The sequence below is a fragment of the Crocodylus siamensis genome, chromosome 6 (genome assembly GCF_052110815.1).
Source record: "Crocodylus siamensis isolate JL-2025a chromosome 6, ASM5211081v1, whole genome shotgun sequence".
In the NCBI taxonomy this organism is placed as follows: Eukaryota; Metazoa; Chordata; order Crocodylia; family Crocodylidae; genus Crocodylus; species Crocodylus siamensis.
This window is the reverse complement of record NC_143400.1, coordinates 14,488,287-14,507,018: the sequence shown is the minus strand read 5'-3', so window position 1 is coordinate 14,507,018 and position 18,732 is coordinate 14,488,287. Positions and strand designations below refer to the sequence as shown.

The 18,732-nt window shown below is 45.0% G+C and overlaps 1 protein-coding gene across 2 annotated transcripts in view; it reads right to left on the bottom strand.

Annotated features, from left to right (window-relative positions):
* Positions 1 to 18,732, bottom strand: part of VPS45 (vacuolar protein sorting 45 homolog) — a 50,125-nt gene that overhangs the window by 19,620 nt on the left and 11,773 nt on the right. For both annotated transcript variants that reach the window (XM_090055435.1, XM_090055434.1), the window contains exons 8-13: positions 16,748 to 16,882; positions 16,257 to 16,370; positions 15,694 to 15,861; positions 10,546 to 10,704; positions 9,224 to 9,331; positions 8,508 to 8,629 (exon numbers count right to left, since the gene is read on the bottom strand). In XM_090055435.1, coding sequence (XP_089911561.1) covers positions 8,508 to 8,629; positions 9,224 to 9,331; positions 10,546 to 10,704; positions 15,694 to 15,861; positions 16,257 to 16,370; positions 16,748 to 16,882 — 806 coding nt within the window. The remainder of the gene's footprint in view (positions 1 to 8,507; positions 8,630 to 9,223; positions 9,332 to 10,545; positions 10,705 to 15,693; positions 15,862 to 16,256; positions 16,371 to 16,747; positions 16,883 to 18,732) is intronic.

The following is an 18,732-nucleotide window of genomic DNA, read 5'->3' as shown; positions in this document are numbered from 1 at the left end:
AAGTGAAAGCAGAAGGCTGTGAAGTAGGGTGAAGGAAGAAGATGTAACAGGGAGAGTCAACATTATGTTATGCACATTTGTGCCACAAGCTAGGACCTCTACAGATCAGGTTGACTGGGGCCTGCACCCACTAAAGTATTATATTTTATAGGATGGCTAGCTCAGATAGGCAGTAAATGTCTTGTTTACCTACATTTCCTTTACAAATTTTGATTGAAGAGGGGCACAAGCAGAGGGCTTTCCTTACATCTCCATTCTCAAGCATTATTAGCAGCTGCTTAATGAAGCACAGCAATGCTACACTGCACCCCGAGAGTGGCTGCACTCCATTTACAGATGAAATTATAAAACTCTCTATGAGCAAGTAAGGTACGGGGATCATTTGGTATCAAGAGTACCATGGAACCATTTAAGACAATTCTTCACCTCTGTTTTCTTGTGCAAAGACCGGGACTTCCCACTGTGATGCAAGACAGATTCAAAGGAAATGTCTCCAGACCTCAGGTTGGGGAAGACCGGGTTAGAGAGCTTGTGGAGAGGCTGGACATGTTCAAATCAGCAGGTCCAGATGCTCTCCACCACAGGGTGTTGAGGGAGCTAGCAGGGGTTATTGCAGGGCCCTTGGCACGGCTTTACAAGCGCTCGTGGTGCTCAGACCAGGTGCCAGATGATTGGAAAATAGTCAACGTGGTCCCCATCTTTAAAAAACAGAGGAGGAAAGACCCAGGCAACTATAGGCCCGTCAGTCTTACCTCGATCCTAGGGAAACTCTTTGAGAAGATCATTAAGGAGCGCATCTGTGATGGGCCAGCTTCAGGGATGATGCTCAAGGGCAACCAGCACGGTTTCATCAGGGGCAGGTCATGTCAGACCAACCTGATTGCCTTTTATGATCAGGTCACAAAAGCACTGGATGCAGGTGTTGCCATGGACATAGTCTTTCTGGACTTCAGCAAGGCCTTTGACACCATCTCCCACCCCACCCTCATTAAAAAAACTAGGCATTGATGACTGTGATTGATGATTGATGACTAGGCAATGACTGTGTGGCATTGATGCCTACACAGTCAGATGGACTGCAGATTGGCTGAAGGGTCGTACTCAGAGGGTGGCGGCGGACAGGTCATATTCGACCTGGGGGAAGTGGGCAGCTGTTCAACTTCTTTATCAGCGATTTGGAAGACAGGGTGAAAAGCAACCTGTGTAAATTTGCTGATGATACCAAAAGTTTGGGGTGAGGTGAGCATGCTAGTAGGGAAGGAAAGACTGTAGCAAGACCTGGACAGGGATGCGTTTCAATACTGGCAAGTGCAGGGTGCTGCACTTGGGCAGTAGTAACCAGCAGCACACTTAGAAGATGGGAAACTCCCTTCTTGAGAGCACGGAGGCAGAAAGGGATCTTGGAGTCATTACTGACTCCAAAATGAACATGGGCCGAAAATGCGAGGTCACGGTTGGCAGGGCTAACCGGACCTTGTTGTGCATCCACAGATGCATCTCAAGTAGGGCCAAGGAGGTGATCCTCCCCCTCTATGCAACACTGGTAAGGCCACAGACGGAGTATTGTGTCCAGTTCTGTGCGCCCCATTTCAGGAGGGATATGGACAACACAGAGGGTCCAGAGAAGGGCCACCCACATGATCCAGGGACAGCAAGGCAGACCCTACAATGAGAGGCTGCAGGACCTGAACCTGTTCAGCCTTCACAAGAGAAGGGTGAGGGGGGACCTGGTGACCATCTATAAACTCACTAGGGGGGACCAGTAGGGTTTGGGAGAGACCTTGTTTCCCCTAGCACCCCCTGGCATAACAAGGAATAACTGCCACAAATTGTTGGAGAGTAGGTTTAGACTAGACATTAGCAGGCACTACTTCACAGTTAGGGCAGCTAGGATCTGGAACCAACTTCCAAGGAAAAAGTGGTGCTGGCTCCTACCCTGGGGCTCTTTAAGAAGAGGCTTGATGCCTACCTGGCTGGAGTCATTTGAGCCCAGTTATTCTCCTGCCCAGGCAGGGGGTCGGATTTGAAGATCTACAGGGTCCCTTCTGACCATACTTCTATGATAAGATGTTAACATGAAAACAAAATATGCATCTTGCATACGCTACGCATCATTAATTTTCTGCAGGGAGGATGCAGTCTTTTTTCCCCCCTTTCCTTAAATACACTGCTTAGTTTTGTGCATTTAAGCGTAATTGCAAAATGCAGTTACCTTTTATTTGTCCAAGACAGACTGCTATAGAAGGAACATGAGTATCTCAGCTCTCTTGCCAAGAGCTCAGGGAGTTGCTACATATATCAAGAACAAATAAGCAGCAATTTTGGAACAGGAAGAAAACCAAAGACTCACTGGATTAGTGGAAATGCAATCTGCTGTCTCCCCCAGCTGTTCCCCTCCTCAGACCCAATTTGTGGATATGGCTTTGTTTCTCTCTGGGTTAACTACCAATTTGATAGCTAAATGCTTGGAAATTTCATAGCAGGGGAAGAAAATTGCTTTGCACAAATAAGGAAATAGTCACAATTCTGGCTGAAGAAGCATGCTATGCAAGAAAAGGACTTGGCAATTACTCTGTTTTCGTTAATCTCTGAAGCACTCTTCACATCACGGGTTAAGATATTAGAGACCATGCAACCAAGTGGCTTTGCAATTTATGTTGCAAGTAGATGTTTCCAAAAAAGGATGTTTAAACCTCTTGCAAGACAAGATTGCTTCTGCAAGAATTTACAAGTTCTTCATGGTGTCTGTAACAATTCCGTCAAATAGCAAAGCTGCCTGACTTTCCCTGCTGACTTGAGAGATCACAGTGTAAGAATTAACCCTGATGGAGGGTGCTGAACACTCTAATCTTCTAGTGACTTCACTCCATGTTTGGCTGCCTGGTCTTACAGCCTGATCCAAAGTCCATGGAGGACAACGAGAAGACCCTGAGAGTTCTCACTGGATACAGACCCATTTACTTACAAGCCTCAGTTCTGAATCGCACCTCCATCTGCTGGGACCAGGAGCCTTTACATCACAAAGGCTAGGACAGGGAGTCTGTCTTGTACATGGCCTTACAAAAAAAAAAAACCGTGTCAGGGACCCTCACCATCACACACCTGTCCTCAAGCCTAGTCACAAACACAGATCCTGGGTTGGGACACAGAGGCCTTCAGGCCTGCGTGTGACCTTTGTGCCATTAGGTTCAATGAATTTGCTTTTAGTTTAGAACAGCCATGTCTTAGTCTCCTTGCCTGATATAAGACCCATTATAGCATCATAGAGACACAATACTACATAACTTCCAATCATGCATGGTGACACTTAGAGGCCAGGCAAAATACTCCCCAGTAGAGAAGTGCCCCAGGGCACACAGACTATCCCCAACTCCCAGCCTGCAGGTCACCCACAGCTTCAGGTTTGGTTTATGTAGGCCCCACACCAAATTAGAATGGAAAGCCAAGGAACCGTACAGGAAAGTCACCGGCACAGGGGAAGTGGGACCAAGTTTAATGCAAATCATCCTTCCTCAAAATGCTGGTCAGATGCTGGGCTGAGAGACAAGAGACCCATTTCAGAGCTCTGCCACAGATGCACTACATAACGTTAGACAAATAACTTAACTCTGTGCCTCAGTTCCCCCATCTGTAAAAGAGAGATACAATACTCCTTTTCTCCCACCCAGTCTTATCTATTTAGCCTGCCAGGTCTTCAAGACAGGGCCTGCTTCACAGGATGTACATACAGCACTCAACACACCAGGGTTCCAACTTTAGTTAGGGTCTCTTTGCTTTGGGACTATACTGCAGCTAGCACTGTCTCACCCACAGCGTGGCTGGGACTGCATGAGTATAAGCAAACAGGATGAGGATCATAGTTTCATAGTTGTTAGGGGCTGGAAGGGACCTTACAAGATCACTGGGTCCAGCCCCCCTGCGCTTGGGCAGGAAAGACTGCTGGGATTAGATGACCCCAGCAAGATAGGCATCAAGATGCTTGATGTGGATGTGAATAACGAAAAGGAAATGCTTGCTAGTATCTGCTTAGAGCCCTGCTCCAAGCCTTGGAGAGATTCCCTTCCCCTCCCTGCTGCTGATTTCCAAAGCTGAAGTTGGACCACAAGCTTCTCCTCCCCCACAAGAGCATAATATTTATTACAGAAAAACCATTAAAAAGAGCCCTTTAAAAAAATCCCTTGCTGGTCACGCATCTGCCTCGCTTTGATCACAAAACATAAAGCACTTCACCCTGACCCTCTCCTGAACTCCTGCCAATCACTGTGCTCAGGCCTCTGAAACCACCATCGACTAGACAGGATAGCCCAGTTTGCCTGGGGCTGGATTTTAAGTGGTTCCCCAACACATGCCATAAATTTAAAGGTAGTTCTTCGCTCCACTCTTTTGGTGTGAGGAAAAATTAAACAGGCCATCTTTTCATCTACTTTAGAGTACTCATGTACATTTTAAGGTCCCAGAATCATGGCATCTCAGAACCTCTCAATCCAAGACGTACTTCCCAGAATCAGTACAATCTGTTAAAAGGAGACAGTAGGATGAGACTGAACTGCTACTTGAGGATTCCTTCAAAGGCAAAGCAAGCAGTGGACAGGCTGATTCCTACAACAGGAAGTCCAAGGTACAATGGGCAAAGTGGCATTGACAGGGAAGGGTAGAAAGCATGTGGCCTAGGCTAGGGCAGGGCAGGGGGTCAACCATAAAGAGCACTGTAAACAGTGGGAGAGTCCCCTGAATGGTAATAAGGTGTTGAATCAACATGTTCCACATGCCTGGCTGGTGCCTTAACCACTGGGCCCTACTTCATTTACATGCTGTGCTCTGCTTTCTAGCACATCAGTCCCCTCTGCCAGACCATCCTGCTCTGCATTCCAGTGACCCACCTCAGCATTGGTTGGGCCCCACAGACATCTACCTGGAAGATAAAGCAATGCCTTGATGCTGCAGGAGCAGTGCCTGCAAGTCTGCTCGGGTCACCTGCTTTCAGCTGCACTAACTTAGGGTAGAGTGGCAGAGGGAATTGATGCAGTGCCACCCTCTGACCTCCTCCAGTACTCAAGGCAGTTCAGCAGTGTCCATAACCCACTCGAGTCCTTGGCTTTTCTGCCAGATGGTTGGTAACATGGGCGAGCCATGGTGGTAGGGTTGCTAACCCTCCACGATTGCCCTGGAGTCTCCAGGAATTAGACATAAATCTCCAGGAGATTGCTGAGAGTCACCCAGGAGATCAAGGATAGGGTATTCGTTACAATTAATATTAAATGTTGAATCCGATTTGTACAGTAGTCCAGTGGGTTTTTTAAATGTAATAGTAATGTGGATTTGCATTCCTAATGTAAAAGTCTATGCGCTGTAATCCACTATTTGACGAAACCTCCTGGAAGAGATTCAAACAGAGTTGACAACTTTACGTGGTAGTGGTTCTTGCCAAAAAGGAGTAGAGCTTCCAAAAGACATTGAAGACAAAGGAAAAAGGGACCAGGTAGCTCCTATCTATTGGCCAGCCCTTAAAAACCTACAACTTAGTGCATGGTTTGGTGAAGTATTACGGAAAGCAAAGTCATATTTTTAATAGCTCCCAAGCAGTTACAGTGAAGTAATGTCATTCTGCATGCTCCCAGCTTTCAGGAGAATCCAGCCAAAGGCTAACCCTCCATGTTGCACCAGTTCTCATGCGTCACAGTTGGGCCTCCAGGCTCAAATCAGAATGGCCATGGCTAGATACTATGCTTGCAACATAGGCAGCCATGCTCCAAGTAACTTGCCACAGAATTTGGTTTGGCATCGGTACACGCGAATTCTGGGATGGATTTATTTTCTCGAAGCAATTCAGCTATGAGGTCAGGCTGTTGCTCCACAGCAGAAGGGAAAGGAGGAAGAAGTTTGTTTTCCCTTCATCTCAGTTACATTGTCCACTGGCGTTGGGAAGTTGCTAGACTTATTCATCAAGAACTGAGCCCTGTTTATATTCTCTTTTCTGACACCTTACCAGTGACATTCCTAAGGCTGGGTTCTTAAATCATGGAGCCCTGGAGAGGAGACGAGATGAGATATTTAAAGGGGTCCCTCTTTGTATTATTGCATGAAGAAGGCTGTCTAGAAGTTCCTTGACGCTTTTGGGATTTTCACCCTTACCTAACTAGCTCAAGTCAAGCACAGGTCTGCAGTGGCTGAAAGCAGCTCAAGCCTTTTGGCCACCTGTGCAAAGTAGGTTCATGGGTCTCATAAGAGCTCAATGAATTTTTAAAAACCACAGCTGACCCTTTTATTTGCAGAAAGGGCCAAGGATGGTATGGAACATAAAGTCCTACCTGAGTCATTCTCTCTCAGGCCAGTCTGGGACACATACCGAGGAGGAAGCTTACATTTCTATGGTCTTATCTGTTCTGAGGTCCACCTGCCAAGCCCTTTCCATCAGCCCCAAACAATTTGATTTTCAAGGGATAGTCTGGGGCCAGGCAGAGATTTTCTGGCATGTTGGGGATGTACACAAACAATTTGTCTCTTGTGTGACTATAATTCTTTTCTTATTCATAAATAAAGTGATAAATGTCCCCTGCTGTCAGGCTGGCATGGAATTTGGACGCCTCCCCATTATGAAATACGCTTCCATTTTCACAAGGCAGATCGCAATGCCCCTAAGGCAAGGCTGAGGAAGGAAGAAAAAGCAGTGCAGCGTGTATGTCTGAGAGCCAGGGAGATTGCTGATCGCTCTTTGTCATACTCCTTCCCCTCCCACTCGCTTGACATTTCTGAACCTTGGTCCCAAAGTCTGCTTCTCCTCTCCCGCAAATGAGTCTGCAGTTTTAATTTAACTGAGGCTGCCCTGCGACAGCCACCCAATTTGTCGAGAAGCGCAAGTTCGCATTTATTTTCTGCCTTACTAAGAACATGGCAGTTGCTGATAAAAGCCAACTGCAACTAGCATGGGAAGGTAATGAGAGGTCTAACGCTCAACCTGTAAGACACCTTCTAGCAGCTCTTGGAGCATTTTGTAAATTCTCAGGAGGATTCCCAGCACTCTTGTGATAACACCATCTTGGGGCATCAGAGCAAGCCTAGGACCTTCAGTACCAAATGAATGGGCCACGGCTACCAGAGCTGAAGGAGTAATTCAAAGCTGACAACAACAGGCTCTTACCTTGTTAGCAAGCCATTCACAAGAGAACAAAGCATTGAATCAGTTTTCTTCAGAGGCCTAAACTTTGATTTATTGACAGAGATACTGAAAAACAGAACCCAGGTCCCAGAGCTGTGCCTTACGCCTCAAAGCCTTCCTTCCCAACATATACCTGCCATTACTATCTCTGTTGGAAATGGATTAGCTCAGTCCCAGCAAGCTCAGCTACTCCTTTTCAATAAGATCCTTGGCCATATTGGGCAAGGTCAGGCTCTCACCAAAAAAAAAGAGTAACAAAATCAGCTCAAGAGGGTGAGGAAGATACTGGGCTATTTTTGATCCTTGTTAAAAACAAAAAACAAAACAAAAAAAGACCAACCCCAGGTGGCACAGAGTAATTAAACATCACAGCAAAATTTGTCAAATAAACGCACTAGACCTACAGGACAAAGGTTCATCTCCGTCTCTCCCCCCTCCACCTCCAGCTGTCAGACGGAAGTTCCCAGATCTCCAACAGCAGTCTGTTGGAGCCTTCAACTCACACAGTTATTCTAACAAGCAAGCAGCTATGCCATTAAGACAGAGCTCCAGACATTTCTATCAAAAGGTGAGAGCTTTTGTTCCTTGGCCCCAAAGACAGGATGAGAGCAAGAGAAGGACTGAAGGCAGCTGGGCTGGGGTAGGGGAGGTTGATAGGAAGTACAAAGCTTAGCTCAACCCCACATGCCTGCACCATCCTGGAATCACTGTACTGCTTCCAGCAAGTACAGGCCTCCAAACATCTGTCCTGGGGAGCAAGTGCTTTAGCTCCGTCTGTAGCTACCTGAAAAAAGCTACAACCATAACACATTTCTCTTGTCTGGGAATCCTAAACATTACATACATCCAAAATCACCAGCTTGGGAGTTAAGGAGGCAACATTCCCATTTTACAGGCATGAAGAAAGGCGCAGAAAAAAAGTCAAGCAATTTGCTGTGGCTGCGTAACAAACCAGTAGCAGAGCTTAGAACAGAGACTCAAATCTCAGTTCCCAGCTTTGCCTCTTGAGAATACGGCTTCTCAGCAGCTGGAAGAAATCAAGCTGACATGCATCAATATTCTTTAATCAGAGCTAACAGGAGATTCCACACAATGTTGTCTGAAAGCAAAGGGAAAATTATTGGGTGGGAGTTTCCAAAAGCTGTCAGCATTCAACTCCCTCTGCTCCAATTAATTTTTCAGTAGGGACCAAGAGTTGGGTCAATACTCAGCACTTTGGCAGTCCTGGCCACAGGGCACAGCTTTCATTATGTAGAGAGCCATGATGCTCACCAAGCATGTACTAGACCCAAGCATAAATAAAAAGGAGTAGATAAATCTTAAGAGGCTTCTGCTACTCCCCATTCCATACCTGTCACGGAGTGTGCTAGGGCCCAGGTAGGGGTACTGGTTGTCCTTGAGTTTTCCTTTGATGAGTTGATCCAGCGTCTCATGAAGGAGGGGCTGATGCTGAGTATACACATTCTCAACTCCCTACGATGCACAGGAAAGCAGTTGTTTGTTCATTAAATGAAACAGCTGCAGCGAGTTTAAAAAGCAGGTCAGCAAAGCCACCACCACAAACAAGCAGTGGTCCAGTGGGTACAATGAACAACATTCAAATCCCCAGATCCTTAAAAGTCTTTTGGGCACCTACCTCCCACAGATTTCAGTAGATACAATATCAAAATACTATGTACCTTTCCAAGCTGTCAAGTACACATACAGCTAAACTTCCAAAAGTCAGGAAACAGACTTGCAGTACACACCAGCCTGCCTTAATTTGGCTTTCTGGGGACAGCAAGAACCACTGGGAATAAGCAGCCCATAGGTGCCAGTCAGGGCTGCTGTGTAATAAGCAGACACTGGATAACTCAATACATGAACCAGTGGGTGTGTTATGTCCTTCAGAACCACATTCCCTTTTTCACCTGCCCCGACCTCCACCTGGAACTGATCTATGAACAAGTACAGGGATTACACATATCAGCATTGCTCTTTTGTTTTAACAGTGCAGAAGGCGCTTCACACCCATGGTCCCTTCCTTGGTTATCTCTACTGGACTATGTGTGGCAGAGATCTTCATACCTTCAGTCCTTTGAGGAACTGTTTAGTGATGGACACAGCATCCTTGGGGCTGAAAAGATCGCTGCCTCGGACACGCTTCCCACCATATTCCACAACTGCAGACACCAGCTGTACAGAGATGGATGGAAGATGGAGCTCTATTAATGTGGGGAACTAGGTTCAGGACAGTTTCTGTGGTTTTAACATCGACAAAAGGTGATGAAATGATACCAAAGAAGTTGAAAAGGATTCCATCTAGTCTCAAATAAGGGCATAGCCTAGAGAAAGCCAAGAAATGTCCCCAAATACTCCCTGCAACTTCTGGAAGAAGGGATTTTATTTTAAGATCAATTCAATCCTGGACAATTTTACTGAAGGCCTTCTCACAACCACGCCAATCTAGGTGGTGGGCCTCTGTCCAGACCCAAGTGAATACACATTACAGTCAGAACATCATGCCTGATAACTGAATGGGCCATGCAAGCAGAATCTGTAGTGCTACAACGTGAAGGAAAGGTTAGCAAATCTAGCCCACCCATGTACATTTTCTACAGCACCTACCAGAAAAATAAGAGCTAGTTCAGGATCCTGGGTCATTTTAAGTGTTTAAACTGAACAATTCTCTCTGGGAGGTGGGAGTGGAGTGAGAGTCTAGAAAGAAAGAGGAGGTGGGTCATCTCCTCTGCAAAGCAGCTTTCTGACAACACATTCATATAGGCCCTCCTCTTAGAAGACCCAAAAGCACTTTGCAAACAGCACCATTTCTGTTTGGGGCATTTCAGAAAGCCAGAGCAGAACGGTCCTTCATAAGCAACTATATGAATAATAAAGCCTTTATCAGCTGATAAGAGTTGATTCTGATAGGGGAATTTAAGTAGTATCCAGAGCACTTCAGAAGGACTTCAGAAGTACAGGGATTCTCCATTACTATTAAATACACACAGAGAGCCAAGTCAACAGGTTTTTAAGAGCAGGGTGGATAGACTTGTCTGGAATGTTTTAGGAAGGGAAGGTCAGACTAGATGACTTCCTGAGGTGCCTTCCAGCCCTATTTATCCAAGGTCAGGCTTCCATTTTACTACATATTAAAACAGTCCGAAATGCAAATGCTTTTCCTGCTATACGGCAGCTTGTTATCAAAGAAGGCAAGCAGAGATGGGAGGACTAAGGCAAGACTAGCCAGTCAATGTCTGGGAACTCCCACCCTAGGACAGATTCCAGCTGATGGAGTCTCATGGCTCTAAAGCCACTGGAGCCAGGACACCTTACAACAGCTAAAGATCTGCCACCCTTATGTCTTCTCATCCCAGTATCTATCCAGAACAGAGCCAGCAATTACTTACCTTCCGATACTTCTCTGAAACTCCTTTGTTCTTGAGGTCCATCATCAGCCCAGGCAGGCTGTTGCTGCTGTGGCGCTCATAGTGCAGAGCATAAAGCATCACCAGGCGGGCAGCATCAAACTCTGTCACCTTCGGATTCTGCAGGAGCCGCCGCATGTTCTGAGACATGAAGGCAAGTAAGAGTATAAGAAGGGGAGGGGAAACCCAATGCATTAAGCCTGTGCCTTGAGAGCAACTGTGCAAATCATGCATCTACCCAGCTGCTTGGCAACAGCCACATGCATGAAGAAGGCAAAGAAGTTTCAGAAAAGCAAAGTCTCAGGTTTGATAGGAGAGAGCTGATACTAGAAACCTACCAAGGAAGAAATGAAATGAAGGGCAAAGATTAGCTATTGCATGAAAACAACAAAAATATAAGCATCGTATTTCTAACAAACAAATCTGTTGCTTTAGCTGCAATCAGGGATGTGTTGCCTCCCTATTAAGATGTGGTTCACGTCATACTGCCCAGGGGTTTTAGAGGAGCGGTTGTATTCTGCCCAAGGTGGCATACAGCCAGGATCTACCCCACATTTTAGTTCTACCCCTTCACGGAACAAGAAGTGGAGCAGCTTCTCAACACCCCATGGTCCCTCTCAGACATGGTGCAATGCAAGACTGTCAGGCAAGATAAGGACCAAACAAAGCAGATACCAGTGCTTAGATGAGCAGTGGAAATAAACTGCTTAAATCTGTCCTTTGTAATGGATGTCAGAGAACCAGCATCTACAACAGACTAAGTGTCTGCAGATGTTTGGCCAAGGACAGGCAGATGCTTTAAGATCCACCTCATAGTAAAACCTGCAATCCTTCCTGTGCGATAGATTAAAGAGCAGAGTCAGCTTGGATTACTTCAAAGGCATACAGATGAAGGGGGCACATGATGCAGGGCAGAAAATATAGATTGGTACCAAGTAAAAGGGCAGGACCAACTCAGGTAGAATAATTTCTCTGGACACAATTAAATCAGGTTTGCCATAACTGGGCTAAATAACAAGCACTGGTTACAACAGAAATAGAGGACAAATTCCTGGAGGAGGATTTGCCATTGACTCCCTTCCATTCCACCCACAGAATGGGTTCTTACAAGGATATCTACTTGCAGGATTTCCAGTCCTTGGCTGGGAACACGGTGGTCATAGCTGTGTAAGCAGGAAGCACGAGGAACAGAAAAGCTATTGTCCATCCAAGAAGATGGGATTCAAAACCTTTCATTCATCACTCAAGACTCATGTACATTGTCAGAATTAATAAGAGATCAGGAAAGGAATAGCCAAAAAATGTACTGTACTTGGGGGCCCAAGGCCACAAGAGAAATTAACAATTGCTGAAATTACATCAGTGGGAGAACAATACCCTCTTTATTTGATGCCCTGGGTTATTCTTCATTGTTTCCATGACCCTTCCCCTACACTGCCATTAGGAGGTTGCAACAGAGAACACCCTTGGACAGTGCACCCAGATAGACCGATTGCAGGCTTTTCCCCCCACTTAAAAAGAGACAGCAGTTAAATAGTTTGCAATTTTGTTTTCTGGCTGATCCAGAAAAAGTTCCAAATTAGTTCCTATTTGTTGGCTCTCCCATAATCCCTTTCAAGGACCTGATAATCTCAAGAGGTCCCTTCTAGCACCTAACATCTACAAATGTGACTGCAGCAAACTCCTAGAGGGTTTTGTTTATGGAAGCTGTGCCTGTGTTCAGGATGTCTACTATATGCTCCATGTAGTTTACTGATTTTAAAGATTACTTGGGTATTTTTTTCCAGCTAGTTGGGTACTGGTACCACTCTAACCAGGGCAGCATAGAGCTCATCACAAGCTAGTCTGTCTTCAAAACTTTCCTTGGGGTTCAGGGCATACTTTGTAGCTAACACCAAGCTCCATGTTGCAGCACAGGTTTATCAGAAGAGATTCTTAATTGCAGAGTTGACAAGGCAGCTGCATCGTCACTAGTAAGAGCCAACTCTCAGCTCTTCCACAAATGCATTCAAGGGCAATTCCATTAGAAGCAGACACCTCTGATTTTGAACACCCAAATGTCAAAACTTCAGTATGGAGAGATACAGGTGCTGAGCACCTGAAGCTTCAGGTGGCTTCTATCGGGACAGGTTTGCTCTTGTGATAAAACCAGGACCCAAGCATTCAAGAGAAGAGGACTTTTTAGAAGAGTGACTGTGAAGAACGTCACTTTATGCAAGATCTGGGAGCTCTACCTTAAAATTCAATTGCACTGCAGTCTTATTACACTGTTCTGGCACTCTGAAGCATCCTGAAAAGGTGCACAGGCCATCTGCTCCCACCTTAAGTCTCCCTCTGCAATGCCAGGGTGATAACGAAGATCTCAGCATGAGGCCTCATCTACACACAAGGACTCTGATACTGATACAACCACCTCTATACTTAATTTCCTGTAGAGATGTGGAATTAAACTGTACAATTGTACTGGTATAAGCACCTTTAAATTGGTAATAAGCACCTTTAAATTGGTATAACCACATTTCACACTGGAGCTTAAGATAAAACTGGTAGTCAAACATAGGTATCATTTACTGAAACGCATTAGTACAAAACCAGTCTGTGCCAGGCCTAGGTGAGAATCATACCCTTAGCTGGGCATTGTCAAGCGAGTCCTTCCTCCTATTTCCTTTGCAGGGGCTAACAGATGTCAAACAGGGCAAGAGTCTTCTGCCCCCCTCCCCCCTGCTACTGACTGCATCACCAGCTAAGATTTTCTTTGCACTAGAGCTTGCTATATACACGGTGCTTTTCAGAATCTTTTCCTGCTGAGGCTGAGCAATCCAAGAAGAGGGTGGGGTACAGGCCTGACAGATAACTCACATTGGATTTATAAGTGGAGCAAGTTGGATCTAGGAACAATAAGACAATATAAAGCAACAGATCCTAGGCTGTTTACATCCCATCTTTTTTATAGCTAAAGAGCCATTTCAATAAGCAGTTATCAGGACATACCAAATATAAAAACACTCACCCAGCTCCTAAGCTGACACAAATCAGCATCGCTGCCCTGATCTCAACAGCACTATGCTGGCTTACCCTATTCAAGGATCTGGCCCAAGGATTAAACTATTTGCAGTGCTAATATTATCACAGAGCCACCCACTCATGATGCTGAATAACACAGGCTAAAAAGAAATGCTTTTCAAATCTATTTAAGATCCTGATCTGTAGCTTTCTAGTCAGAGGTTCCTGCTTACTATGGTGTGAAGGAGTCCATTACAATATAAAGCTTCCATTTTAACAAAATCCTTTTTAGAAAAGCCTGTTTGCAGTGCACAGATCAGCATCATTTTCACAAGGACAAGTGTTGTGTCTCTCCATGACTTCTCCATGTATCACAATACAGTCACCCTCAAAAAATGGCAGTATTGTTAGGAGTCAACAACCTCAGTTCATCACTACTGACGTACTGACAGATTCTGGGGCAGGTCATGGAATTTGACAAGCCATCATGGGGTCAAAACTTCACTCTACACTCAGATGTCAAACAAGGAGATCCTTTTTAAGGTTGAGCCTATTTGCTAAAGGCATCCTTTATATATGCAGCTCCACACTGGAAAAGACACTCCAAATAAGGATAATAATCAGACATGGGGTCCCTCCTCCCACCACCCTCCCACACTCTGTTCACAGATGGTAGTTTTGGTTTTAACTTGTGGAGTTCAAAACAATCCATTAGCTCTCTCTGAGTTCTTTCTTTCACCATCCCAATCATAAAATTATGACATTTGTTAATTGCCCTTAACCAGCACTGTACACAAAGTGCCAGACAGCTGCAATCAAGACCTCTGCTCCTTTTAAGTCTGTTCAAAATATAAGAAGGTTTTACAAGATTTAATAAACAAAAAAGTTTAATGAAGAAATCAGGAGCCCTTGCTGAACTGAACTGAGCCTTGTGGTTTCACAAACCCTGATACAATAAGGCATAGATTCTCCTGCATTACAACTGATTGAGACAATGAGATTTTTTTTTTTTTTTTTGCAGCTAGAGCCCTGAAACCATGGGCAGCTTCAGTGAAATAACTGAGATTTAGTGTGGGTCCCAGGTTCCATGGACAAAGTCTGCTGCACAATCAAGGCTAAAACTGTCATGTGAACCCCAGCCAGTCTAGTCACCGACAACGCACCACATACACCTACAGTGTTGTAGCAAAAAAATTCTGCTTTCATACAAGGATGACAGAAGTGGAAAGCACAAAACAAAACAGCATAAGTGAAGAAGAGGAAATTGTTCAGATTCCTATTGTAATCATCTCCAGACTGACTCTGCCACTTAGGGAGGGACTCCCAACATGCTAATGACAACGTCCATTTAGTTAACTGTATGCATGGTGCATCTGTCCTGTAACAAATCTAGTGCCAGGCAGACTGATGCAGTTCTCTTGCTGCCGTTTTCATGCAAATACTGCAGATTCAATATGCCCTCTCACATTAGACAACCAAGACTCATAGAAGCCCCGACACTATCCTGAGGGACTAAGAAATGATAGTCTTGCCTCTGGGCTGGAAAATCTGACTTGGAATTCTTGTTCCAAGAGTGACCACCCCCCACCCAGCATGGACAAGGCCATAGATACCAAGAATAATTCCCAGAGCCACACCCTGCTCCCCAGCACATTAATTCTGCAGGTTTCGGTAAGCAGCCAAGAATTTACCGTAGGGGGTGGGGGAAAAACAAGGGGGGAGGAAAAAAAAAAAATCAAACTTACTCCCACCCCTTGCTGAAAGTTAGCTACAAGAAGTAGGATGCATTACAAAGCAAACGCCCAACAGTTGTAATCCAAGATCCTTCTCTACATGAAATAACCAGGGAGAGTCTGAATATATCAACTGAGCACAGCCAGATGATTTTGGCTTGCAGAGTGCAACAGCTTCTCAGGATAATTCTTAACTATGATTCATTCTCATCTGAACTGAATGGGTGGGAGCTGAGAAGCCAGTTCTGGTATCCAAGGTTCCCAACCCTACAACACGATTATGTGAAGAGCTCCCACTGACTAACACTACTTCCACAAGCAGAGGAGCTGTCCAAGCTGCCCTTCTGGAAAATGGACAAAGATCATGGAGGTTAGATTGCTGGGCCTCTAGTACCTGGAGTGCGCTTGAGTGGTCATTCTGACAAGCTAGCTCCTGCTCAACCTCTGACACCTCCAACAGGTTCCGCTCACTGACCAGCCTGGAGAGCTCACCCACCACTGTCACATGCTTCGATACCGTGCCTGACATCTTCTTGAACTGTGGGTAGTTCTCCACAAAGGCCTGCAAATGAGAAGCCAAAGTACAAAGTTCTTTCAAAATAGGAGCAAAAAATGTGTCAGCAAGGCAGCACAGAAGGCACCTATTAATATCTGTTGGTTTTACATGGGTGCAATAATGGAGGCTTCAATTAAAAAACTGATTTACACCAGTGTAAAGCAACTGGGACAACATTCCCTTTGACCCCAAGTTCAGGAGCCCGCAGAAGCTTTCCGAGTCTCTTCACAGCTACAGCTCCACTGTTCAGAAGTAGCACCGAGAAGCCCATTTCACCGACCAGGACCTCACAAGCTATGTACAGACATACAACATGAGATGGCTCGTGGAACACGTTGGGACCTGCCTCAACATAATGTTACCAGTATCAGTACGTGAACCAATCTGGTTGACGCGATTACCTTCATGTCTGCTATGGACTCAAGCTTCTGCTGCTCCTTGGGTTTCTTCTTCTGGAAATCCTCCATGAGATTCTTGATATTGCTGCCAATCTCGGCAAAGTTCAGATACATGTTCTGTGTGTGACAGAGGAGGGAAATTGGAGGGCAGGCTGCTCTGATAAGGGCTGCAACTTAAATGGAAAAAACACACCAGCCTCTCTTCCCAAAGCTCTAAGGTTGTATTGTTTTCCCCAAACTTCAGCTCAAAGGAAAAAGTGGTAAGGACATTTAGGGAAACAAAGACAGCAGGAGCCACCCGAGACATTATGTTTGTTTACTTTCACCACCTACCCAAGTAATAGGCCAATGCCATCATCCTTGTTTTACAAAAAAGGGGAAACACAGGAGAGGGGAAGGCCACACAAACAATTCAGCAGCAGAATGAAGAACAGAACCCAAGCCCCAACTTCAACCACCTGAATAGACTCCCTTCCTACCAGACAGACACCTACGTTGGCATAAAACTCATCGTTCTCCGCAGACAGAACCACCTCCCTCAGATCTTTGCTTATTCCAGGTACTCGAGACAGATCGATACGGTTGTTGTTGATCCCCAGCAGCTCATGAACCATAGCTTGGTAGGTCCACTAAGGAGGAAGGGGTGGAGGGGGGAAGGAAAGAAAAATGTTTTACTTGGATCACAAGCTAATCTAGGGTGCAAAACAACACACTGCACTCCCAGTAATGCTAAAACCATTTTACACCATTCAGGCAGTGCAAAGAGATCCAGACCATCACCTGCTTGTGATTTATGGTCCTGCTTACTTTTGGGAAGCTTTACTCAAATAAAAGAGGGCTTACTGCAAATAAAAAAAAAAGTTAGACTCTATGTTACTAAACACCAAACTATATGCCCAGTTCTCTGGCAGAAATTCCCTTTTTAAAGAGTATAAAGCTTTATAACAAACAAACAAACAAAAAAATCCCCCAAACCATGGATTTCTGTTTGAGTTAGCACACAAGAATCCTCAGCAAGAGATCAACAGCTTGTTGCACTACCTGATGTACAGGTAAACCAGCAACAGTATCTATCCCAGACAGCTTGTTGCATCTGTATTTGAGACAAGCTTCTGGAAGACAGGCAACAGGGAACAACTAATACATTTGCCATTATTATCGTCCTCTGTCTGTACAGCAGAGGGTATTTTTGGCTGCAGAGATGCGGCAGTTACAGGCTGTACCATTTCCTACACGCTCCTATGCTTCTTACGCAGCAGGAGTGTGTGTTTTTGCGCATCAGTGTGCTGCTATATTTATCCTGGGAAGACTAATATTAATTTGAAGGGAAATCTGCAAGCTGATCAAAGCACTGACATACTTGTCAATCCATTTCTCTGAACCTCTGCACTGGGTTTAGAAACAATGACTGTGCAGCAAGCAACATATTTTGGGAACTTGCCCACAGTTCCAGCTTGATTTTTTAACACTGCCATATTGCTCTCAAATCAATGAGCTAGAAGAATCAAGTACAGTTGAGAAAAAGTGTCTGTACCCTTTTATTAAGGCTGGGTATGTATAAATAAATAAATAAATAAATAAAATTTTAAAAAAACCACTCAACAGGCAAATATGGTCTCCAGTAAAAGAAAAGCTGCCTGCGTGTTGAGAGCACACACATGCCCAGACATGGCACCTTTACGACCCACCTATGCACAAGACAACTGCAGCAAGGAACTAGCTACAGCACAAATACAGCTTGCATTTGATCTAAGCTTTAGATACGAAGTCCCTTGTACACAATAGACTGGACCAGTGGTGCATGCAGATTAGATAGTAGCACTGGTATAACCAGCTCAGAGGCAAATAATATTTTACCTATTATAAGTAGAGGGATTGGGTCTTCACAACCTATACACTGTTTTGCCTCAGTCCTTTAAGTTTAACAGAAATTAGTGTCCATTGTGACGGTGGTCTGGAGAGCCCATGGGCTGCCTAAACACGTGCTCAGATGGGGGGGGGGGTGCTCCTGGAGAGCCACTCTAATTAGAACAGCTCACTGTTGTGTAATAAACACCCCACACTCAGGTTTCAAAATAGCCATGGGATCACTTTAACTAAAACTCATTTGACAAGGTTTAGTTAAAGTGCCCCCACCACCATTTAGAGATGTGGGGGATGGGGACTTGATACACGCAACAGTGTAAAGACACTGGAGTGTTTTAATTTTAAACCAAAAACAAGCATGTCTATAGACAGCCATGAAAACTAGACTGGGACTCGTGTAACTCTTAAAACACAGGTCAAACCAATACCAGACGTTATGAGTTTCATGCCACTGCTAGAATTTAAGAATAGTAGAGGTCAAGAGGAGAAAGAAGCTGAAATTCTCCATGGCAGAAAGTGCAGAATTCCAGCAGTCCTCAGTTCTAAATAACGCTTACTAGCAGCACAAAAGCCTTAGTTGCCCTCTGAGTTAACAATTCTGCAGCTCCAGCCA